Source organism: Dreissena polymorpha, chromosome 6 (assembly GCF_020536995.1).
Source record: "Dreissena polymorpha isolate Duluth1 chromosome 6, UMN_Dpol_1.0, whole genome shotgun sequence".
Taxonomy (NCBI): Eukaryota; Metazoa; Mollusca; class Bivalvia; order Myida; family Dreissenidae; genus Dreissena; species Dreissena polymorpha.
The window spans coordinates 85,365,778-85,390,073 of NC_068360.1; the positions used below are offsets into that span (position 1 = coordinate 85,365,778).

At 37.0% G+C, this 24,296-nt stretch overlaps 1 protein-coding gene across 1 annotated transcript in view; it reads right to left on the reverse strand.

The window, feature by feature from the left end:
• The window catches only part of LOC127833288 (probable ubiquitin carboxyl-terminal hydrolase FAF-X), a 101,439-nt gene that overhangs the window by 66,863 nt on the left and 10,280 nt on the right, over positions 1–24,296 (reverse strand). The window contains exons 4-21 of the mRNA XM_052358461.1: positions 23,346–23,458; positions 22,388–22,493; positions 21,309–21,424; positions 19,907–19,973; positions 19,213–19,397; positions 18,567–18,705; positions 15,531–15,683; positions 13,404–13,508; positions 12,248–12,346; positions 10,786–10,893; positions 9,413–9,532; positions 7,179–7,332; positions 5,151–5,238; positions 4,823–4,874; positions 4,213–4,284; positions 2,120–2,223; positions 974–1,091; positions 202–345 (exon numbers count right to left, since the gene is read on the reverse strand). Coding sequence (XP_052214421.1) covers positions 202–345; positions 974–1,091; positions 2,120–2,223; positions 4,213–4,284; positions 4,823–4,874; positions 5,151–5,238; positions 7,179–7,332; positions 9,413–9,532; positions 10,786–10,893; positions 12,248–12,346; positions 13,404–13,508; positions 15,531–15,683; positions 18,567–18,705; positions 19,213–19,397; positions 19,907–19,973; positions 21,309–21,424; positions 22,388–22,493; positions 23,346–23,458 — 2,043 coding nt within the window. The remainder of the gene's footprint in view (positions 1–201; positions 346–973; positions 1,092–2,119; positions 2,224–4,212; positions 4,285–4,822; positions 4,875–5,150; positions 5,239–7,178; positions 7,333–9,412; positions 9,533–10,785; positions 10,894–12,247; positions 12,347–13,403; positions 13,509–15,530; positions 15,684–18,566; positions 18,706–19,212; positions 19,398–19,906; positions 19,974–21,308; positions 21,425–22,387; positions 22,494–23,345; positions 23,459–24,296) is intronic.

Sequence of the window (24,296 nt, forward strand, 5' to 3'; positions counted from 1 at the left end):
ATTCTCTAACCTATTGTATCAAACTATAATTTGGTTTATGTTCCAGAACTACTTCTTTTAATTTTTTTTCACTTTTTTTTTATTCATCAACGTTTCATCTGGTATGAAAAACATAAAGAAGATCTTATAGACTCCCTTGAAAAATCATTTATACTTCTATAAACAAACAGAATTCTACTCCAGACATCTGAGAGGACTCACCTTGAGCCTGTCCATGGTGGTCTGTATAAAGTCCTCATGTATCTCAACCTGGTTCTGCTGTAGACGTGGCCCCAGATTGGTGAACGTGTCCTTGAGAAGGATGATGGCCTTGTCTGACACATCGTCTGGGGCCAGTGTCACCACCTGGTCAGGAAATAGATTGGTTAATCAGCTTTCTGAGAAAACAGGGCTAAACGCTTGTAAGTAAGGTGTTGTCCCAGATTAGGTGGTGCAGTCTTCACAATCTAGTCAGGTACAACACTTTCCGCTTTTATTGTATTTTTGTTTAAAGTAAGTCTCTTCTAAGCAAAAATCCACTTAAGCCAGACAGTGTCGTCCTTGATTAGCCTGTGTGGACTGCACAAGCTAATCAGGGACAATACATAATACACGTGCATTATGCCAATGTTTTTCCCAGAACAAGGCTCTGTTGTTACACAGAACTTACAAGACAGCTATTAGCTTTGAGATTCAGAGCATTGAAAAATAAGCTGAGTAATACAAAAATGAGATATGCTGCCAGAGCAGCTCCAGACCAGTCTCAAATCCGTAAGGTCTGTTGAGGACCTTCCCTGTCCTCTACAGAACCACAAACCATGTGTGACTTCATAGCAGACAGGCAAGCTCCTGACCCGACTGTGCAGGCTGGTCAGGAGCCATTTTCCAGAATAAATGCTTTTACAAAAAGATGCATATAGATATTAAAAAGTAGACAAATGAGCCAATTTGAGATTTTGCTTCCTATTTACACAAACACCGTGTTTAAGCCTACCCTCCAGAGGTAGTCGTATCCAACCAGTTCAAGGTCATCCATCATGAAGCCGCCCCGCCTCTTTTGTACCAACTTGTTCTCCTTGCTGTTCACATGCTTGAAGAATCGCTCAAAACAGCTGCAGTAGATACATACACACTCAATAGCAACATAATTTATAATAAATGGGGCTTAATACATGTGCGTAAAGTGTCGTCCCAGAATACCCTGAGCAGTCTGCACAGTCTAATCATGGACAACACTTTCTGCTTGTATGGAATTGCTCTTCTAAAATAAAATCCAGGTTAGACAGAAAGTGTCGTCCCCCGATGTAGGGTGACACTTTAAGTACATGCTTTAAACCCGGATTACCCCAAGAGAGGCTCAATTTGGTTCAATTAACAGCTGTGATTAATTAAAAAAAGTTCTAACAAAGAGCTTTTACAGTAACAAATAGACAGTGTTGAATATCTAAACATAGCTACATTGTAACAAATGGTTTTATTAGCAAATGATTGATTTTAAGGCCCAAGAGCTTAGTCACAGACAAAACAGCAGTCCACTTCGGGGTAATGTTGTCACTGTAAGAACAAGATCTTCATAAGTTTCATTAACTTAGCTTAAGTACTTTTCACTTGTGGCATGATCCAGATTTTATTTTTAATTTAGTTCTGTAGTCATAGCAACCACAAGTTTTTGTACGATGAAAATACTGAAATAATGTGCATATTCCCCATATCAACATACTGGGTTTCATCAACCCAACTTCACTACTATTTGAGTAGCCACAAGATCAAGATTTTAGGTTTCGCTTATTTTTATAGCCATATCAACCACAATTTTGGTTGGATGAAAACCTGAAATGACATGCATATTCTGCAGATGGCCCTCTATCCACAAACAGAGTTTTATCAACCTAACTTTAGTGTTTTTTAAATAGTTATTTTAGGATTCAGATTAGGACAGACAGAGGGACTGACCGGGGGCATAATCACAGGATAAAGATACTCTAAAGCTTTGAAGGTTGATACATCATTTGTTTGTTCATTTCTAAATATATTTCATTGCATCAAACCTTAAATCAATTTAGATGAAGTTCTTATTCTTAACAAAGCATTAAGTTATGAGAAGCTTGAGGTGACATAAATAATTGCTTTGGTTCTTTACTTCATTCCATTTTCTGTCAGCTGACTAGGGTCAAATTGTAGCACATTCTTCTCAAAGAACTCTCGGGTGATCTCTGGATCTAAATCAGGCTCATCACCCATCAACTGCAACAGGAAACACATTTTATTAGATGAAACCTACTTATTTGCCCATATATGTTTACATTCTTTTGACAGGATTTCCAATAAACTATTTGAACACCTAAGGATTACAAAGGCCCGAGCAAGATGTGTTTAACAAGAAAGTAGGTCCTTGTACTACTTGGGGATGATTTATTAAATATATGTATAATATCCCAAAGTATAGTTGTATTGTTTTTCATGAATACTGTTATGGGCTTTAACCAATATTAAAAAAACACAAAAATATCAAGGAGATGTATCACTGAAAGAAACTGGGTAAAAAAATTCATATTCACACAATGGAATGTTTTAAATGGATTGTAGGGTATTTTGCAAAATAAATAATGACCAACAACTAATGAGTATCAAAACAGCAAAGGCAAAATAATGAACTATTCTCCAGCTTGTATAAAAAGAATGTACAGACAAGTATTGCTGTAGTGAGGTTTCCACTTGTTTGTGTAGAAGTACTTACTTACTTATAACACAACACTATTATTATGTTCTTATTCTTTCTTGTTCCTTTTTATGATAGTATTTTACTTCAATAATTGCACTCAAAGTTTCACTATAACTATATTATCCAACAAGTTTCACAATATTATTCTACAAGTTTCACAATATTAACCAACAAGTTTCACTATATTATCCTACAAGTTTCACTATATTAACCAACAAGTTTCACTATATTAACCAACAAGTTTCACTATATTAACCAACAAGTTTCACTATATTAACCAACAAGTTTCACTATATTATCCTACAAGTTTCACTATATTAACCAACAAGTTTCACTATATTAACCAACAAGTTTCACTATATTAACCAACAAGTTTCACTATATTAACCAACAAGTTTCACTATATTAACCAACAAGTTTTACTATATTATCCAACAAGTTTCACTATATCATCCAACAAGTTTCACTATATTAACCAACAAGTTTCACTATATTAACCAACAAGTTTCACTATATTAACCAACAAGTTTCACTATATTATCCAACAAGTTTCACTATATTAACCAACAAGTTTCACTATATTAACCAACAAGTTTTACTATATTAACCAACAAGTTTCACTATATTAACCAACAAGTTTTACTATATTATTCAACAAGTTTCACTATATTAACCAACAAGTTTCACTATATTAACCAACAAGTTTCACTATTTTATCCAACAAGTTTCACTATATTAACCAACAAGTTTCACTATATTAACCAACAAGTTTCACTATATTATCCAACAAGTTTTACTATATTATCCAACAAGTTTCACTATATTATCCAACAAGTTTCACTATATTAACCAACAAGTTTCACTATATTAACCAACAAGTTTCACTATATTAACCAACAAGTTTTACTATATTATCCTACAAGTTTCACTATATTAACCAACAAGTTTCACTATATTATCCAACAAGTTTCACTATATTAACCAACAAGTTTCACTATATTAACCAACAAGTTTCACTATATTAACCAACAAGTTTCACTATATTAACCAACAAGTTTTACTATATTATCCTACAAGTTTCACTATATTAACCAACAAGTTTCACTATATTATCCAACACGTTTCACTATATTATCCAAGTAGTTTCACTATATTATCCAAATAAAAATTGTTTAATTCTTTTAGATTGTTCATTTCTTCATGCTTGTCTAAATTCAACTGTCCCTACATACTGAAATTACTGGCGAATGTATTGTCTGTTTTTTGTCAAGGATTTACAGCGGTGACATCTTTACTGATATCCATAGATAGAGTCCAAAGTTTATCAAAAACACTAGCATGAGGTGTGGTAACTTTACTCCTATTTCCTGAAAAAAAGTGGAAATTTAGAAAAAAAATTTCAATGAAATTGTTGCACTGAGAAAACTCGTTATTATAAACAACAACAACGGAAAAGCATGGCAATACAATATTTTCCACACCAATGTGCAACATGAAGCAAATAGAGGTACCTTTGCAAACCACTTAAAGCAGGCCTCTTTGTCTGAGGTGTAGATAGAGTTCTCTGCCAGACAGTGCCAGATCTGAAATGTAAGATACATGAGCCTCATTCTGGGAAAACTGGGCTTAAAGCATGCACATCAAGTGTCATCCCAGGGACGACACTGCCGTTGTTATGGTATTTTTCGTTAAAAGGAAGACTCTTCTTAGTGAAAATCCAGTTCAGGCAGAAAGTGTCGTCCCAGTTTAGCACTTTACACACATGAATCAAGCCAAGTTTCCCTGGAAAACAGCTCAAATGGCTAGCAAATTTATGGAATAAAAGAATTCCTTGAAGGCATTGCTAAATTTGGAGCACTGAATGCAAGGATTTTAGTTTGTAAAAACTAAGACTAACATTCAAAAGTGCTTTCAATATTAGAATATACAAACTAGTTGCAAACAGGATCCAAATGCTACAAAAGTAAAGGCCAGATTAGTTTACTTTAGATAAAATATAATACGTAAAACTAGCAATTTATTTAGATATAACAAATATACATAAAACAAGCAATTTATTTATCAATATGTCTAATATTACGTGAGCTCATGCATTTACTTTTGATAACAGTGATTTCTTACCTGTCGAGCCTGAGATTCACACAACCAGAGCTGTCCATCCTTTAGCAAGAACCTGCAAGTATATAAACAGAGTACATTGTATATCCTGTATCAATTAAGCACAGGCTAATCAGGGATGACGCTTTCAGCTTATATGGAATTTTTGCTTAAAGCAAGTCTCTTTTAAATGAAAATCAAGTCTAGTCATAAAGTGTTGTCCCTGATTAGCCTGTGCGGACTGCACAGGCTAATCTGGGATGACACATTATGTGCATGCATTAAGCACCATTTTCCCAGAGTGAAACTCATTTCAAGAATCAAAAAGTCACTTAAAATAGCGGCTTTATACCTCAAAAAACGTAGCCTGTCTTGCACCTGAACAACATGATTGAATCTGCCATCATGGAGGATGTTGTCTGGCTCCACATTTGGGTGTTCTGGAAAAAGGTAATCATAATTTGTACTGCGTCTTGATTATGTTTAACATCAGGGGTTTTTTTTAGAGAAAGGGGAAGACGCTGGACGCTGGGTGAAAGGGGAAAAAGAGTGCGAAAGAGACATATTAGGGGAAAAAATAAAAACTGTTCATTTCAATGTCTATAACTCATTAAAAGAGGCTTGTCTCTGTCCTTTTTGTTCTTAAGCACATTTAACACGTATTAAAGTCAAAGTCCTTAATAAAGTTGCAGGTGTAGATCTAATAATGGGAACTGTTTTCAACTATATTTCTGTACTGGGGTCGGGGGACGATGTCAATTTTGTCATTTCAATTTCATGATGAACGGGTTGACGATCTTGATCTGCTACAGGGAAAGGATCGGCAGCTGCCGATTGTCTACTTTCACTTTCACAATGTTCAATGTTGATTACCTCAGAATGCTGCTGGGTTATAACGGTTTTCGATGATTCTTTCTTAAAAAAATGCCTCGATGCGTTCAGTATCTTCCGAGTCAGAATGTTTTATTTTGTTTGTGGAAGAATGCCAATTGTGAGACATTTTTTTCTGTTTTCACGTTTATATCTTGGCTTGCATATAGCCCGGATGAAAATTCGACTGGTTTCCGGTAATTAATTGACGAAACACACTTCTCGCGCATCCAGTAAAAGTCACATGATTATTACAATTAGTTGCCCAGATTACATGACGTAATTTAAGAGCTATATTAAGAATAACTGGGATTCCCAGGTTTTTTGTGTTCGTCTGGAGAGAGAGAGCGAGATCGTTGTACTTGGTGCAAATTGGATAATTGTTGAATGCCAAAAGGAAAAATAAACATTTCTTTGAGGGAAAATATTATATTTTGGTGAAAAATGATATTTTGGGTGGGGAAATTGCATTTTGAGGGGAAAATTTCTGGTAAGGGAAGACGCCGAATATCGGCGTCACTTTCTTAGTAAAAAAAACCCCTGAACATAGAAATGACATTTGAGAACTGAAGTTTAGAACCACACACAACAATATGGCATACACAAAGCAAGTTTAAATCCCCACAGTGGAGCATTCTCAAGATTCCCCCCCCCTTTACAACTACTTGTTCTACCCAGGAAATGAACTTAAGTGCCTCTCAATAAGCCACATACTGTAATGATATCAAGCTAAAAGAAAATGGGATTAAACCACTTCCACCATCTGTCACTTGAAAGAATACTCCGTCTTGCATTCTGTACATTTTATGACCAACAGTTTAAAGTACTTTTCAACAAGAAAGATGCTGTTTGTGAAATGCATATCTTTATGATGGCCTTTGGCTTCCTGAATATTGTTATAAGAATCTGTTTCCAGGATATAAATGAATATAAAAAGCCCATAGTAGGGAAACAAGTTTTGACATTGCCATTGCAACAGGACAAGTTTTGCCTTAGGTTTATTAAAATTATTAGTTTTTCACATACATGTTATTAAATACTCTATATTCCCTTAAAAGTTTTGCTAATTAGAAAAGCAACTGATTACTAAAATTAATCAAATGTACTGATATGATTTCAATACGTGCTATTTCCTGAAGGTAGTCTATGAAGCAAGGCAAAAGTTCAAAATTATGAAAATACTATAACAAAAAGTCATGTTTCTGTAAAAGTGCAATTTCATTTTTTACAACATCATAAGAAGGATAGAAACTTGCAAAAAAACCTGAGATTATTATAATTCCAGAAAACGTACTGCATCCAGTGATTTACCTTTGGCACATTTTCTAGAATCCACTGATTTACCTTTGGCATAGATTCTAGCTTTGTTAACACTTACCTTTGGCATAAATTCTAGCTTTGTTCACACTTACCTTTGGCATAGATTCTAGCTGTGTTCACACTTACCTTTGGCATAGATTTGAGCTTTCTTCACACTTACCTTTGGCATAGATTCTAGCTATGTTCATACCTTTGGCATAGATTCTAGCTTTGTTCATATATGCAGCGAGATTCTGTACAACACCCATCACGATGGCATGGTTGGACTGGAGCAGGCTGATGATCGTGTTGCGGTAGTACACGTGGGACACTCTGTTGGGAACATGTGGGTAGTTCTGGGGCGCCTGGAGTACATGGAAAGTGTTGTCACAAATTAGACTGTGCAGTCTGCACAGGCTAATCAGGGATACTTTCTGCCTTGAATAGATTTTAGTTAAGAAGAGACTTTCTTGCAACTAAATATTCCATAAAAGCGGGAAGTGCCGTCCGTTATTAGCCTGTGCAGATTGCACCACCTAATCTGGGATGAAAATATACACACATGCATTAGACCCTGTTTTTACACAGTGAGGGTCAAACAAATTCAATAGCAGAAAGTGAAAATATTCCCAACAGCTTTCACAAGTCGGTTGATTTATAAAATCACTAATTATTTCTTTGGATTAAAATTGTCTTTTTAACTTTTGTTAATGATAGTTTCAAACACCATAAATGAAAGGTTCTACAATTCAAACCTACGCATTATAATAATATTACTTATTATAGTATAATTATTACTATGACAACTGTGTAAGTAAAAAAAACTTAAATAAACAGCTTAAACAAGATATGCAATTTAGAAAATACATGCCTACAGGGAAAGCTTAAACATGTGACATCTTAGTTTGCATTAGTGGAGAGATAAACCAAACAGACATACAAACAATATAATAATTATGTATAGACTTAATACAGCTAATTAAACATGTTATGGAGATGTCTTATATTATAGCATGTGCCTTGCAACAAAGAGTGTCTCAGTATCCAAGCTTAAATAAAAAGGTTTAAATTAAATAATAAGAATGCCTTAAAAATATAATATTTGAGCAGCGTGTAAAAACAGGGTATAATGCATTTGCCTGAACTGTCATCCCAGATTAGCCTGCTGTACGCACAGGTTAATCAGGGACTACACTTTCCACCTACACTATATTGTCTCTAAGAATATACACTTTAACTCCAATATAACGCGCTCCGTTATAACGCTGAATCCAATATTCGAGGGGGGGGGGGGCAAAGATGGCGGCAATCACATGTTGATTGCTTTATTCAACCGTCCATTGAACCGATTATAATCGCCTCGAGGTTAAACAACACCGACAGCTAATTGGTGTTAATCTGTTGTGTAATGTCAATAAAGGTGTGAAAAACTCGCGTGTCAGTGTTTATTACATGTATTCCTCATCAGAGCAGTTCAGTGCGATAATTTTCATAAGTTAAGTGCAAGCGGGATAGTTATATATTCTTATAGTTATACAATTAAAGTAATTCAAAACGATTGAAACATTCTTACTTTGATATGGTTGCAGTTTGACTATATTAAATGAGCGGCTGTGAAATATACTGCCCACTGTATAAAACAACTTTTTCTGTCATTTCATTATCATTCTAGTATTATGTCATTTAATCTTTCAGTTCGTGTATAAGAAATTAAATAATGCAGACGATTTATTTACATGCAAACGCAGTGTACCGGTAATTGTTAACAGAGTTTCACTTTCATTTTCGCGCGGTATCAGAAAGTCCCCGGGAAACACGTTTTTTGCATGCGTATGACGCAATAAAACAATTTTTTGTTCATGAATCAAAATGCATTCAATATAAATTTAAAGTCGCTCGTCCAATAAAGCTCTGCCCCATAATGCACTGTACTCTAAACACTTCTGAAAATGGCATATATGCGTACGGTTGTACGAATTTCTTAAACATATATCTATAATGTTCAAGATTATTATTTTTTAAGTGATGTCGCAATTTTATTGGATTATCGGATAAATGTGCACATAAGAAAAGCGGTATGTATACTGTTATCGAAACGATTCGGTTTATATGCATGTATTTGCGTCAACACAGCATGGCAATATACATGACCTATATTATAGGCTATTTTATACCTGTTTTTTTTTTATAGCGCCCTGCAGTAAATGAGCTCGAAACTTATAACGCAGATCCGTTATAACGCTGTTTCACGGCTTGGACCCCATTGACCGCGCTATATTGGAGTTACAGTGTACCTCCTTAAAACAAAAAATACCATAAAAGCATTAAGTGTCATCCCTGATTAGCCTGCGTGGTCTGCACAGGCTCATCTGGGACAACGCTTAACGCAAATGCATTAAGGCCAGTTTTCCCAGAGCGCAACTAGATACAGTGAGTATCTCTTACCTCAGGGAAGAGCTGGCAGATCTCTCTGATCTGTTTGAGGGCAGGCAGGACCCACTTGTCGTTCTTGATCTCCTCAGCAAACTTGTTGATCCAGCTCATCTTCTGGGCGTCACGGTCCTGCTGTGAACAGAAACATGCCATGATGAGCCAACCAAACAATTGAAGGGGCAGAGCTCCAGCAGGCCCCTGCCGCACCTTGGTCCCACCCTGCCCCCTTGGACCCCCACCATGCCCCCTTTTTTTATATGATCACATTATTATACAGAAAATTGTATCTGAAAGTTTAAATAAATAAATACAATATTCACAGAGGAAGAAGTTTTATTAATAAAATATAATGTTTAAAAAATAAATACATGTGATATGAAATATTTACTAATAAAACACCTATAGCTGGAGCATTGTAAGCAGCCATCGGCATGTGAATTCATGTATATTTCCACCCCTGATGGGTTAAGCTCTAACACCACAGCAGGATTTGTCAGTATTCAAACATAGCATTTTGAACATATTGAAAAATATTAATTTTAAGTAAAAAATATCTATAAAAGACTAATTAGTCACGAATTGTAACACCCATTACTAGTCATATCAACATATGAGTACCACATATACAATTATCAACCTTAATGCATTATTGTCTTCGAGAACCAAGGGTATGTGATATATTTAAAGAGAGAGAATGTAGGTAAGGTGGGGGTCTGACTCTGTGATTAAACAATTAGAGATCAATGGGCAAGTCAAAATATGTAAGACAGACAGGTTTAGTGTTTTATTGCGTTTCGACTGGCTGCAATATTATTTGCAAATTTAGTCTGTCAAGTTTTATAGGAGGGAGTTTTCATTTTTGCAAAGTTCTGGGATAACAGGACTTAATGCATGTGCGTAAAGTGTCATCAAAAATTATCCTGAGCAGTCTGCATGAGGCTTATCAGCAATAACACTTTTGGCTTTTATGGAATTTTCATTTCATAGGAAATCTCTTCTTGACCATATTGCAGTCTAGGTGTTAAGTGTCGTCCCTGATTAGCCTGTGCGGACTGGGGACTGATACCCACATGCATTAAGCCCAGTTTTCCCAGAACAAGGCTCAAATGTGTCATGTTCTGAGAAAACTGGGCTTAATTCATGTGCGTAAAGTGTCGTTCCAGATTAGCCTGTGCAGTCCGCATAGGCTAATCAGGGACAACACTTTCCACCTAAACTTGATTTTCGGTAAGAAGGGACTTCCTTGAAACTAAAAATACCATTAAAGGGGAAAGTGTCGTCCCTGATTAGCCTGTGCGGACTGCACAGGCTAATCTGGGACGACACTTTATGCACATGCATTAAGCCCAGTTTTCCCAGAACAAGGCTCATTTAGTCTCGCCTACCTGGCTGCAGCTGTAGTCCAGGATCTTGATATGTGCTGTCAGGGCCTGGTCCATGATCTCTGTGGGGACGTCCTCACTGTGGGCCAGGTTCCATAGCAACCCCAGCACCTGCCAACAACAACAGCGGTATAGAAACTGTGTACAGGGTGACAAAATATACCAGTTTATTTTCCTCATTTTTTGGGGGGAAGTTTGGTATTCACATTTTCACAATTTTTTAAGTTGCCAATCATTTTTATCACAAATTAAAAGGCAAATGGCCACTTCACAAAGTCTGGAGGGAAGTCCTGTATACTCATACTAAAGTAAACTGTCATTTTCTTAATGCTCCAAACACTCCTCAACACCGCTTGAGATCAACACTACACTATGCAAAGATAAAGGATAAACAAGAGATTGCCAAGCAATATGGTCCCCTACCAATGAAACTCAACCATTGTCAGTATTTTTTTTATTTTTATTTGTTGCTATAGCAACCATAATTTTTGACGTAGGAACAAAAAGAAATGACGTGCATAATCTCCATATTGCCATCTATCCATGTTTCAAGTTTCATGAAAAAATATGAAGAACTTTAAAAGTTATCGCAGGATCCAGAATAGTGTGACAGACTGACAGACAGACTGACAGACAGACGGAGTGCAAACCACAAGTCCCCTCCGGTTTCACCGGTAGGGGACAAAAAGCACATTCTTACATGTAGAATCGCATGAATGTTTTAAAGTCTCATTAAACCTCAAACTTTCAAGCAAAAATACCAATGCCCCAAAAACCTGATGGACCACCAGGAATTAAACTTTGTAATTTTAATAGACCAAGTGAAAATTAAATGGACTTGATGTACCTCTTAACTCTACCACTCAGATATGCACTCTCTCTTGTTTGTAGTCCCTTAGAAAATCAACTTACATTAAAGACCTTTTCTTAATACATTCAAGTTTTAAAGGCTTCATTTCCAAACCTAAGATTGTGATGAGCAGCAAACTACATTAAACCTGAACAGACTGTGAGTTACTGGTTTTATGCTGGTTGCACATAGCCATTTTCATTTTGCTTCTGAGCAGAAAACTTTCAACATCTCAGACATTACCCTGTGAGCCACGATGCCCTAATCAATATCATAGGGTTGGAAATGAATCCTTTAAAACTTGAATCTATTATTTTATTTTATTTGATGATTTTCTAATGGATATAAACGCGTCAAAATGCTCATCTGAGTGTTAACCTTTACCAACTAGATACGTATTCGTAGTCCCTTAAAAAGTCAAATTTAATTAAAGATTTTTCTTACTAGATTCAAGTATTAAAGGCTTCATTTCCAACCCTTAGATACTGATGAGCAGCAAACAGCATAAAACCTGAATGGTCTGCGAGTAACTGGATTTATGCTCTTTGCACATTAGGCATTTTTACTTGGCCTCTGCCATGGAAAGGATTAAAGGCTGAACATCTCAGACCATACTTTGTGAGCCATGATGCCCTCTTTGTCGTCCTCTGCCAGACGTCTGATCAGCTCCAGTAGCTTCTCTCTCTGCTTCTTGGAGGCATGGGCCCAGCTCACCTGTAAAGGATATATAGAATATGAGCCTCACTGAGGGAAAATGGGGCTTAATGCATGTGCCTCAAGTGTGCCTGCACAGGATCTATAGAATGGGCCCAGCTCACCTACACAGGATCTATAGAATGGGCCCAGCTCACCTACACAGGATCTATAGAATGGGCCCAGCTCACCTACACAGGATCTATAGAATGGGCCCAGCTCACCTACACAGGATATATAGAATGGACCCAGCTCACCAACACAATCTATAGAATATGAGCGTCACTGAGGAAAAATTGGGCTCAATGCATGTGCTTCAAGTGTTGTCCAAGGTTACCCTGTGAAGTTCGCACAGGCTAAGCAGGTACAAAACTCTACGCTACAATGGATTTTTTTTTAAAGGAGTTTCTTCTAAACAAAAGTCCAAATAAGGCAGAAAGAGGCATTATTGGTGTGAAGTGCTCCAGGCAAATTTAGACCAATGAGATTGCTTGATACAAGCTAAGATTTCTATCGGTTAGAAGTTAAAGAATACTTTAAAGAGAAAACAATTGTTACTGACCATGGGCAAGAGTGCAGCAATGGTTCGACTTTACATGGGGGTGGGTAGGAAGTGCTTACAGTTCAAAATTTAATCTATTTTATCGAATGCTCCTTTTTAAGATCAGATGGAAATAGAACATCAAACCAGCAGGCAACACCTCTTAAGGTTTAAGTGAATATTTTCCATGTGCAAGAGCAAAGCCATCATCTAAGCCAGACAGGAGTTGAGTTTTTAAGCACTTAACAGGGGTCCAGAGGGGTCCAGAGAATTAAGCTTTACTCTGGTAAAACTGGGTTTAATGCATGTGCATAAAGTGTTGTCTAAGATATGCCTGTGGGAGAACATTGCACTTTCATAAAACTGTTGTTTTTTTGCAAGGAAGTCTCTTCTTAAAGAAAATCTAGTCTAGGCGGAATCCGAAGTCCCTGATTAGCCTGTGTGGACTGCACATGGTTATATGGGATGGCACTTTTAGCACAAGGATTAAGCAAAAGTAAGACTCAATTACTAGTTTCAGTAATGATGTCTACTGACCTGGAAGCACTCAAAGAGGTGGTCCAGCTGTTCCGGTGAGAAGTCCCAGGCCAACTTTGCTAGCAGGTCATGAACATTCTTCACTATGGCGTCATGCTTCCCTGACTGAAATGCACACAGTAGGCTTTATGGCATAATGTCATCACCCAGATGTTGGATCATTTATGTTTAAAGAGTTTTTGGCAAAAGTGAGTTCACAACAAGACAAGAGTTCCGCGGTCGGAGATGACCGCATTGAAGCCGGATTTTTGATTTAAATGACAGGAAAGTACCTTTCGTGTTTTTGTCAATGCAATACTTAAATTACTGAAATATTGTTCAAAGGTCAAAATGAAATGTAAGTACTTTTCAAGGCATGAGCAAACCTTGTGTTATGTTTTGAATGCATGCATATACATGAACAACAATAACATTTAAGGTCACAAATATGAACTTGAATTGACAATTAGGAAAGTTTGATCTCAATTTTTTTATTAGCAAATTAGTAACATATTGTTTGAAGTTTCCATCAATTTCATTATCAAATGTAAGAAAATAAACTTAGATGAAATAATACTATTTATTGTTTTGCTTTCACATACCTACACAGAAATCCAGACATTTTTACATTCAAGGTCACAGTGACCTTGACCTTAGAATGAATGACCTTGAAATGACCAGTGGTCATCTAAGTGTGCTTGCAAACCTTCATGTCAAGTTTGAAGACTCTATGTCCAAGCATACCAAAGTTATAACAATTTTAACATTTTAACATTTAAGGTCACAGTGACCTTGACCTTCAAATGAATGACATTGAAATGACCAGTGGTCATCTTCTAGTACTGGCCAATCTTTATTTCAAGTTTGAAGACTCTAGGTACAAGCATACCAAAGTTATAACATGAAATAAGAACTTTAACATTTTTACATTCAAGGTCACAGTGACCTTGACCTTCAAATGAATGACCTTGAAATGTCCAGTGGTTACTTACTAGTTCTGGCCAACCTTCATGTCAAGTTTCAAGACTCTAGGTCCAAGCATACCAAAGTTATAACAACTTTAACATTTTTACATTCAAGGTCACAGTGACCTTGACCTTCAAATGAATGACCTTGAAATGTCCAGTGGTTACTTACTAGTTCTGGCCAACCTTCATGTCAAGTTTCAAGACTCTAGGTCCAAGCATACCAAAGTTATAACAACTTTAACATTTTTATATTGAAGGTCACAGTGACCTTCACCTTCAAATGAATGACCTTGAAATGACCAGTGGTCATCTGTTAATCCTGGCCAACCTTCATGTCAAGTTTGAAGACTCTAGGTCCAAGCATACCAAAGTTATACCATGAAATAAGAACTTTAACATTTTTACATTCAAGGTCACAGTGACCTTGACCTTCAAATGAATGACCTTGAAATGACCAGTGGTTACTAACTAGTTATGGCCAACCTTCATGTCAAGTTTCAAGACTCTAGGTCCAAGCATACCAAAGTTATAACAACTTTAACATTTTTTATATTGAAGGTCACAGTGACCTTGACCTTCAAATGAATGACCTTGAAATGACCAGTGGTCATCTGTTAATCCTGGCCAACCTTCATGTCAAGTTTGAAGACTCTAGGTCCAAGCATACCAAAGTTATACCATGAAATAAGAACTTTAACATTTTCGAGCACGCCGCCACCCCGCCCGCCCGCCCGCCCCCCCGCCCGCCCGACAACATCAATCTATAAGCCGAGATTTTTTCGAAAAAAATCCGGCTAAAAAAAGATTATAGTTAAATGAAAGAGAAATAAAGAAATCCACTTTTTTGAATGCATACAGGTTTTTGATTTAAGTTTAATCAGGAACTGATGGCATATAAAACTATACTTGAATGTTATGACATCTTCTTTGGCCTCAAATACACATTGTCATGTACACATTGTCATGTACTCGGGTACACATGGTCATGAGCAAATTGTCATGTACACATTTTCATGCACACAATTCCATGTATATGTTCCACAGTGTTTACCTGTGCCCCTTACAGTTAATTAAGGTTCTGTAGAGACAGTGCCTTTTCATGAATCTCAGGATATTACAATATCAATGTACAATTTACTAAACCTGGCCCCTAAATACACTACTAGAAACCTGTGTCTACCTGTGCCTCCCAGAGTTTATCTAGGTTCTGCAGTGACAATGCCTTCTCTTTGATCATGAATCTCAGTATCTTTTCCAGCTTCTCCACATACTGAGGTTGGTGCAAGCTGTCCCGCAGCACAATGGACAACACATCATTCTCCTGGATCCACTCCTGCAACACACACGTCAAAATTTTATTTTTCTTTGCTTGTTTGGATTTTTCGCATCTTTCTACATTTTTCGCCCTACGTTTAAAGCTCTTATGAAATTCTTGAAGCCATTCCTCAGAAACTAGCTTAACAAAATTTTTAAACCTGACTATATAGTGCATATGTAAATGTTTATGCATGTATTCATCAACCCAATTTTTAGACTTAAGAATCAAGAAGACTTTAATCCAAACAAGAGATGTGTTTGTCAGAAACACAATGCCCCCTATTGCGCTTTGAAATAAAATTTCAATATAACATTTGGAAGGTTTAGAAATTTACTCCCTTTTAAAGCTTATTACTTCCCATGGATAGCATTTTTTTTACTATTGACCTTGAAGGATGACCTTGACCTTTCACCGCTCAAAATGTGCAGCTTCATGAGATACACATGCATGCCAAATATCAAGTTGCTATCTTTAATATTGCTAAAGTTATCGCAAAACTTTAACCAAGATTAAAGTTTTGGGACAGAATGACAGACAGACAGACAGACAGACAGACTGGCCAAAAACAATATGCCCCCGATCATTTGATCTGGGGCCATAACAAATACACTTTTGACTTTGATTATGTACAGCCTACCAAAGGCACTAAATATATCATGATCAGGGATCATATTTTTTTCGGTTTTGTCGGTCCTAGACCGATTGGGGTCATGAAAGACCGATTGAAAATCCCAAACAGTCGATTACATAATGCACATGCTAGCACACCCTCATTACATTCTTATCTCGATTAGGTGTGATAAACCATTCGCTGCAGTCTCTAAACCGATCAGGACCAGTTTATTGCACGTCAGCCATCTAGTATCAGAGTATGACCCTAAGCAGCAAAGATTCGCGCGGTTGTGTATTAGTCATGCGTGAATAACCCCGTGTCAATATTAATCGATAATTTCACTGGCTTATACCTTGCACACTAATCAGTACGTAATGTGTACTCGTCCACGATAAAATCGTTGACAGTTACTTCGGAGATGATAACCTCCATGTTATCCTTGTGGAAATTGTGCATTTCATGCATGATACAGTAAACTTTCATATAAACAAAGAAGAAAATCTGAAATTCTGCAATAATTATGCACTGAGAGCACGCGCTGTAACTTAGCAAAACATGCCAATACATTTTCCACAAGCGTAATAATCCGGCAATAAATGTGAAAGTCGTGGATCTGATAGACAGAACAGCCGAAAGTTATTTTGTTATGGGCGGAACTTGTCTTCACATAAAATAGTACACAAGGAAAATAATATACATTGTATAAGTCTTTAGTAAAAATTGTGTAAGAATCGAAATAATTCATGTACTTTGTTTGTTGTTGAATAACCCACGACCGGAAGTTTAGATGCGTGGTTTCAAATCACTCGTGCTTCGCACTCGTGATTTAATCCTTACGCATCTTAACTATCGGCCGTGGGTTATTCGACAACAAACTATATAACGTACACGAATTATTACTTAACTATTTGGTTTTGTTATTGTCAGTAGCCAACATATGCACAGACATTTGTTTGGTTCAGTGCATGTTTGTAAGCTATTATCGAGTCGACAATGATTTAAAACATCGGTATTGACTAACACAGATTACTAATATTGACAACGATGAAAAAGTCAGATCAAGCAGCACACGAAACAACAATGAAATAGCAAATGATAAAACCAATTGAGAAAACTCGTATGTTCCGTATAAAAAAATGCCTAAGGGAATTTAACTTGTACATTTATGATACCACCCTCATGAATGGCAAAATCAATGGCATATATTTAAACGTAATTTGTCATGATTTCGGATATAAATTTTCGGACACTTTTTCACCATTTGAATCCAGACCGATTGATGTTGCGGGAAAATATGATCCCTGATCATGATTGTTAACAAACATGTCATTAGAGGTGGTTAATGCCAAATTTGACTAAAAAAGCAGTAATATGCCAAATTGGTCTCAAAATTAAAGCAACTATTGAATATATCAATATTAATAATATTCTATATTCGTAGACTTAAGTGTTAGACTTGTGTGGTAAATACGGGCAAAGGATCCAGAGAGCAAGAGGTAGAATGACAATGATGAATGATAAAAGAGGGAAACTTCACAAACATATGAATGAGGAAACAGCTATTAAAGAAGATGCATGGTGTAAGTTATAACATGTTGTTTTTGTATGAAGATGATTTTGGTTCTATCATCTCAATCATGAGGAATAGTGACAAGAAGGCGAGAACCGCATTGCAATTAGGGGAAAACCAAATCAAGCACAATTTACAGCTATTTTCACTGATGTTTGATATCAAAATCCATAAAAGAATCGCATCACTGAACATTAAAGCCATTTTCTTTTATAGCATCCCCTTTTTTAAAAAAGCATATCACTTGTCTCGAACTGACCATTACACAACTTACAGCCATTTTCTTGGTTCTAAAACCTATTTTCCTTCATTTAATATGACAACAAGTGGTACATGGTTTGTCTCAAAACTTATGGCCATTTTCTTAATTTGTATTTCCTAGGTCTTTCAATTAAAATTAAAACAATTGGTACATGGTACCCTCTAAAAATTTACAGCATTTTTTTTGTTATAACCTCATTTCCCTTCTATCAAAACTACAACAAATGGTACATCTCAAAACTTACGGTCACTGTCAAGGCTATAAACCCAGGGGTGTGATTTAAGAACCACCTCAAGGGAGGACACTGCCTTACACCCTTTAAAAGATTAAATTACCCCCTTCATTTGCATATAGATTCAGAAAAGTTGATATCTATTTGTGAAATAATTTTGACATTGAAAAGGAGGAAATCCCTCAAAGGAGTAGAAATCCCTAAATATGCAGTAAACTAACGGCCATTTTCTCTGCTGTGAGCCACTCATCCTCCTCCGACTGTGAGTGCCTGCTGGAGTGGTAGGACACGTTGGCTATCACCTTGTTCACCTCGTTGAGGGCGTTCATCTTGCCATTGAAAGAGGAGATCTGCAGCAGTCTGAAGAAACAACAACAACACATAACAATATAGCTATTATGTTGTCACATTTAGAATTGTGTTGGTATGCTTGCTTTGTCATGATGAGCTTTTTGTTATCAGTCCCTTAACATTTCCAGATGTATAAATATTCTGGTAAAACCTCAAAAAACGTTTTAAGTCATTGAACCTAGCAATTTTTAGTCCAAAAATAAGCCCACATTCTTGTATTTCTAAACGATCAATGTTAGCCCCCATAAAAACTGAACATCAGGAAGATCAATTTTCATGGTTCACATTCCTTGCATATATTCAATATATTTGAGATGAGACTATGTTTCAGCCTGACCTTCACACAATTGCAAGAGCTACCAAAGCTCACCTGAGATTATTTTGAGCCTGAAGACTTCAAGACTCTTTGTTTTCTCACCTGAGGATCATTTTGATTCTTAAGATCTCGAGACTCTTGGTTTTCTCACCCGTGGAGCATTTTGATCCTTAAGATCTCAAGACTCTTTGTTTTCTCACCTGAGGATCATTTTGAGCCTGAAAATCTCGAGACTCTTGGTTTTCTCCTCCTGGTTGGGGAGGCGCCTGACCAGCTGCTTGAGTGCCTTGATGATGGAGGAGAGGGCGTCGTTCTTTGCCTCGTTCTTGGACTCCTTCTTAAGCTCATCGTCTGTCAGCTCCTCCAGGAACTGGGGCACGCGCTCCTGTGGAATGGAATGGGGAACACACTCCTTGGGAGATGGAGGGAACAGAGGACGTTTATTAAATAAATAAAATTATATTTTATTCATCAACCCATTCTGAGACTTTAGAATAACGACAAGATTTAGATCCAAAAGAAAGCACTTCATAGTTTGGTTTGGTTTCAAGGAATGGCAGAAAACAGAGAGTTTTTTATTGTATGCTCATATGAGGCGGCTCTGAGAAAACAGGGGTTTATGCATGTGTGTAAGGTGTCTACCCAGATTAGGAAGACACTTTCCGCTGAACAGGGATTTTTGCTAAGATGATACCTCCTTTAAAGGTAAATTCCATAAAGGCTGAAAGTGTAGTCACTGATAAGCCACGCAGGCTAATCTGGGACAATACTTTGCGCACATGTATTAAGCATTGTTTTCCCAGAGGTCATCTATCTTGTGTTTGTTTTATTTTTGCTTTCAGTAATCAAAATTTGCTTTTCAAAATAACTAGCCAGTCTGGCTTGTTAACTTACCACTATGGGGATCATGAAAGTCTGTACCACATGCGGCGTCAAAACTTCAGCACAATGGCCAAATGGTCTGGAAATGAGAGCAAATAGACATAAACAGTCCTAGGTGGCTCACCTCAGACATGTAAAAACTAACCTTTTATGAGAAGACTTTATGCTATTGGTGAAATAACTGTAGTTTTTTATCAAGGTTTTTTTAATTTGCATGACACAGACTTCATTTGGTCTGTCACAGCTTCTAGAACAGATTGAAGTGTTTACATTAAACAAATACAAGAAACAAGTAATCTGAACTGGAGGTCAATTTTTACACCCAGGGCATTATTTGCACGAACTTAGTAGAGGACCACCATTTGATGTTGCCCCCCAAATATTTAACCACTGAAACTTGCGGTTTCAGATAATAAGATTTTGTTCTATTATTTACTTTATAATTCTATATTAATCATGAGACCCATGGGTATGTTTAGTTTTGACCCCAGAAACATGATTAAACACAATAAGTTGAGGACTACAAGACAGTGTTACAAGCTAAATATAAAAGCGCTGACCCTCTTTGTTTTAGAGAAGATTTAAAACCAGATGTGTTTGTGAAACACTTTGTCCACCCCATATATTTTACCTTTGACCTTGAAGGATGACCTTGACCTTTCACCACTCAAAATGTGCAGCTCCATGAGATACACATGCATGCCGAATATCAAGTTGCTATCTTCAATATTGCAAAAGTTATGGCCAATGTTAAAGTTTGACACAAACAAACCAACAAACAGACAGGGCAAAAACAATATGTTCCCCAGTATAGACTGGGGGACATAAAAATGTATTTAAAATCTATTTTACGCTCAAGTGACCTACAAATGCAATTGGCTGGAACAATTTGAAAAACTTTGAAAGAGGGTCACTCAACGATGAAATCTGTGAAGTTTCATTAGAATCTGCTTAGCAGTTTTAGTGGAGAAGTCCTTGGAGGAAATAAGTAAATGGACATATGCATACATGGACTGACTGACCACACGCCATCCTAAAATCTCCCCATGAGCACAATGTGCTCAGGTAAGCTAAGAACAGATCAACAATCTTTTCACACATATTGTGCTTCTTTTTAAATATTACAAATAGTATGTCTGAGTTATCTTTTTTTCTTTCCCAAAACAATACAGTTTAAACTCAATAAAAACAGTCAAAATGCCTGATCTGTTCACAAAAGAAAACTTTGGAAATTGGTCAGTTAATAGACATATACCGAGACATTGAAATTAAGAAAAATACATCAACTCCACATCAAAAAGTGAGAGAAAATTACAGAAAAAAAACTCCCATAGTGCAGAACAAACTATTAACAGGGTCATAAATAAGGAAACACGTGATATCTATTCAATAACCCCAAGTTTCTCCAGCTTACTTGAGCAGTGCAGCTATGACAGGCACAGACAATGCGTGTCCAGTAGTGAAGCGCTCCAGTAGGATCTGGAAACCATCCAGGGAACCAAACTTGTTCACCAGGTCAACCAGCCAACCCTGAAACACAGCATGGGAACAATTCATGAACCTCAGTCTAGGAAAATGGGGCTTAATGCAGACTGCACAGGCTAATCCTAGGCTACACTTACATGTAAGGCACATGAATTAACTCTTTCAGTGCTGAAATCGAATTTTGAAGGCCTTTGCAAACAGTTTGGATCCTGATGAGACGCCACAGAACGTGGCGTCTCATCAGGATCCAAACTGTTTGCTATTCTGATAGTATTGTTTGAAAAAAAATGAAGAAAATGCTAATTTTAGAAATTCAGCAGACGACAATTTAGCAGACGACAAATTTTCCAGCATGCAAAGGGTTAAGCCCCATTTTATCAGAGCAAGACTCAAATACATTCCACCAGTATATAGCTTTAACATAACAATGACTTATTTATGTATTGTATAATTACATGTGGGCCTGCTGATTAATATTCCTAAATTACTTAACAATTTTACCCTGTCGTCATTGTAATGTTTTTTGTGATTGGAAAAAAAGTTTAAAGTAGCCTCACAATATCTTAAATTGTAGAACTGAATGACAAAATTATTTCAACTAATGCATATTTGTCACAGGAAAATTAACGCATTATTCTTATCCCTTTCTAGGTATTCAGATATACATTTACTTCGATGTCAATGATGTGATTTTAAAAACACCATAGGAAAGCAAAATTCAATCCCTTAAAACAAGTCGAAGGAATTACCAAGTATTTGTATTTAGTAAGTTTAATTCAATTTTGTTAGGATGATTTTATAATGACTAACCTAAGGAGTAAAACTTTGTTCAAAGCTAGCATGTTCAGTTTGAAATTCGCCCATGTAGCTTACACTAGGAGTTCTAGGGTCAGGTAAGGAAAAGGTATGTAAGTAAAGTGACGCCCCAGAAAATTGGACAGGGACGACACTTTCCACCTATACAGGAATTTTGCTTTGAGGAGAAATCCTTAAAACCCTGTAGCTTACCCTGGGAGTTCTGGGGTCTGGGGGCCGGGCATAGAGGGCGTCGTCTGGTAGGGTTGAGCCAGCAGGGACCGTCTCAGAGGTGCGCGTTGAGTTGTAGTTGTGGAACCTGCAAGCACATGGGATACAACTAGCACTTTTTCAGAAATTTTTCCTATATTTCTAACTTCATTGCTGTGTTTTATTTCAGAAATTTTGGTTAAAGGACTGGACTCTTTAGATTTAAAAAATCATGTTGTTTTGACAAAATTAAGGAAATGTGGGCTGTTTTTGCTAACAGATACTATAAAATTAAGAATTAAAAGTTTTCAATAGTATATTTAAGTTCAACTTACAGAGCTCATTGTAGCCCTGTTATGGGAAAACTGGACTTAATTCATGTGCGTAAAATGTTCTCCCAGATTCAGTGGTTTTTTCACGTTTTTTTTAATGGGGCCGTGTCCCTGTGGATTGGGAAAATTGGCGTCGTTTTGACTAAAGTTAGGAAATTAGTGTTGTTGTTGTTAAGCTAAAATATGCTTCAAAATTGAGGATACAAGTGTGTCCAGTATTATATTTACTAAGGTTGAACTTATATGGATGGGAGATGAACAAAATATGGAGCTCTAAAAAAATAAAATGTTTTTTTTTTTTTTTTGACACCTTCCATTGGGAATTTTTAGATCCCATTGGGGAAAAATATATACTTTTTCCCATTGGGAATGGGTCCGGTTACCGGACCCGATTTTGAATGAAAAAAAACACTGCAGATTTGCCCTAGAAAGTCCACATAGGCTAATCAGGGACCACATTTTCCACCTACACAGGATTTTCATTTAGAAGAGACCTTTTGGAACTAAAAAAATCTACAAAAGCAGATAAAGCAATCCCTGATCAGCCTGTGCAGACTGCACAGGCTAGTCTGGTACAACACTACACACATGTTTCAAGCCAGTTTTCTCAGAGCTAGACTCGCCCTTACTTGCACTGTGGATGGAAGACCATGGCCAGCAGCTCCAGCAGGGGGAACCAGTCCTGGGACAGCTTCACCACACACAGCTCTACCAGCTTCTCTGCATTCTTCAGAATACATTTCTGAAACAAAGGGAACAAGGGCTGTTTGTAAAACATGCATGCCCCCCATATGGGCTGTCAGTTGTAGAGGCAGCCATTGTGTGAATACGTTTTTTTGTCACTGTGACCTTGACCTTTGACCTAATGTAAGATATCATCCTGAAACCATTGTACTCTTTCCAGTTACTGTGACCTTGACCTTTGACCTAGTCACCTGAAAATCGATAGGGGTCATCTGCCAGTCATGATCAATGTACCTATGAAGTTTCATGATCCTAGGCGTAAGCATTCTTGAGTTATCATCCGGAAACCATTTTACTATTTCGGTTTACCATGACCTTGATCTTTGATAAGTGACCTCAAAATCAATAGTGGTCATCTGCGAGTCATGATCAATGTACCTATGAAGTTTCATGATCGTAGCCATAAGCGTTCTTGAGTTATCATCCGGACACCATTTTACTATTTTGGGTCACCGTGACCTTTGATATAGTGACCTGAAAATCAATAGGGGTCAACTGCGAGTCATGATCAATCTACCAATCAAGTTTCATGATCCTAGGAATAAGCGTTCTTGAGTTATCATCCGGAAACCATTTTACTATTTCAGGTCACTGTGACCTTTACCTTTAACCTAGTGACCTGAAAATCAATAGGGGTCATCTGCAAGTCATGATCAATCCCTATGAAGTTTCATGATCCTAGGCATAAGCGTTCTTGAGTTATCATCCGGAAACCATTTTACTATTTCGGGTCACCGTAACCTTGACCGACCGACATGTGCAAAGCAATACACCCCCTCTTCTTCGAAGGGGGGCATAAAAATAACAAACTTGTTCTTGCAATAAATGTTGCAAAC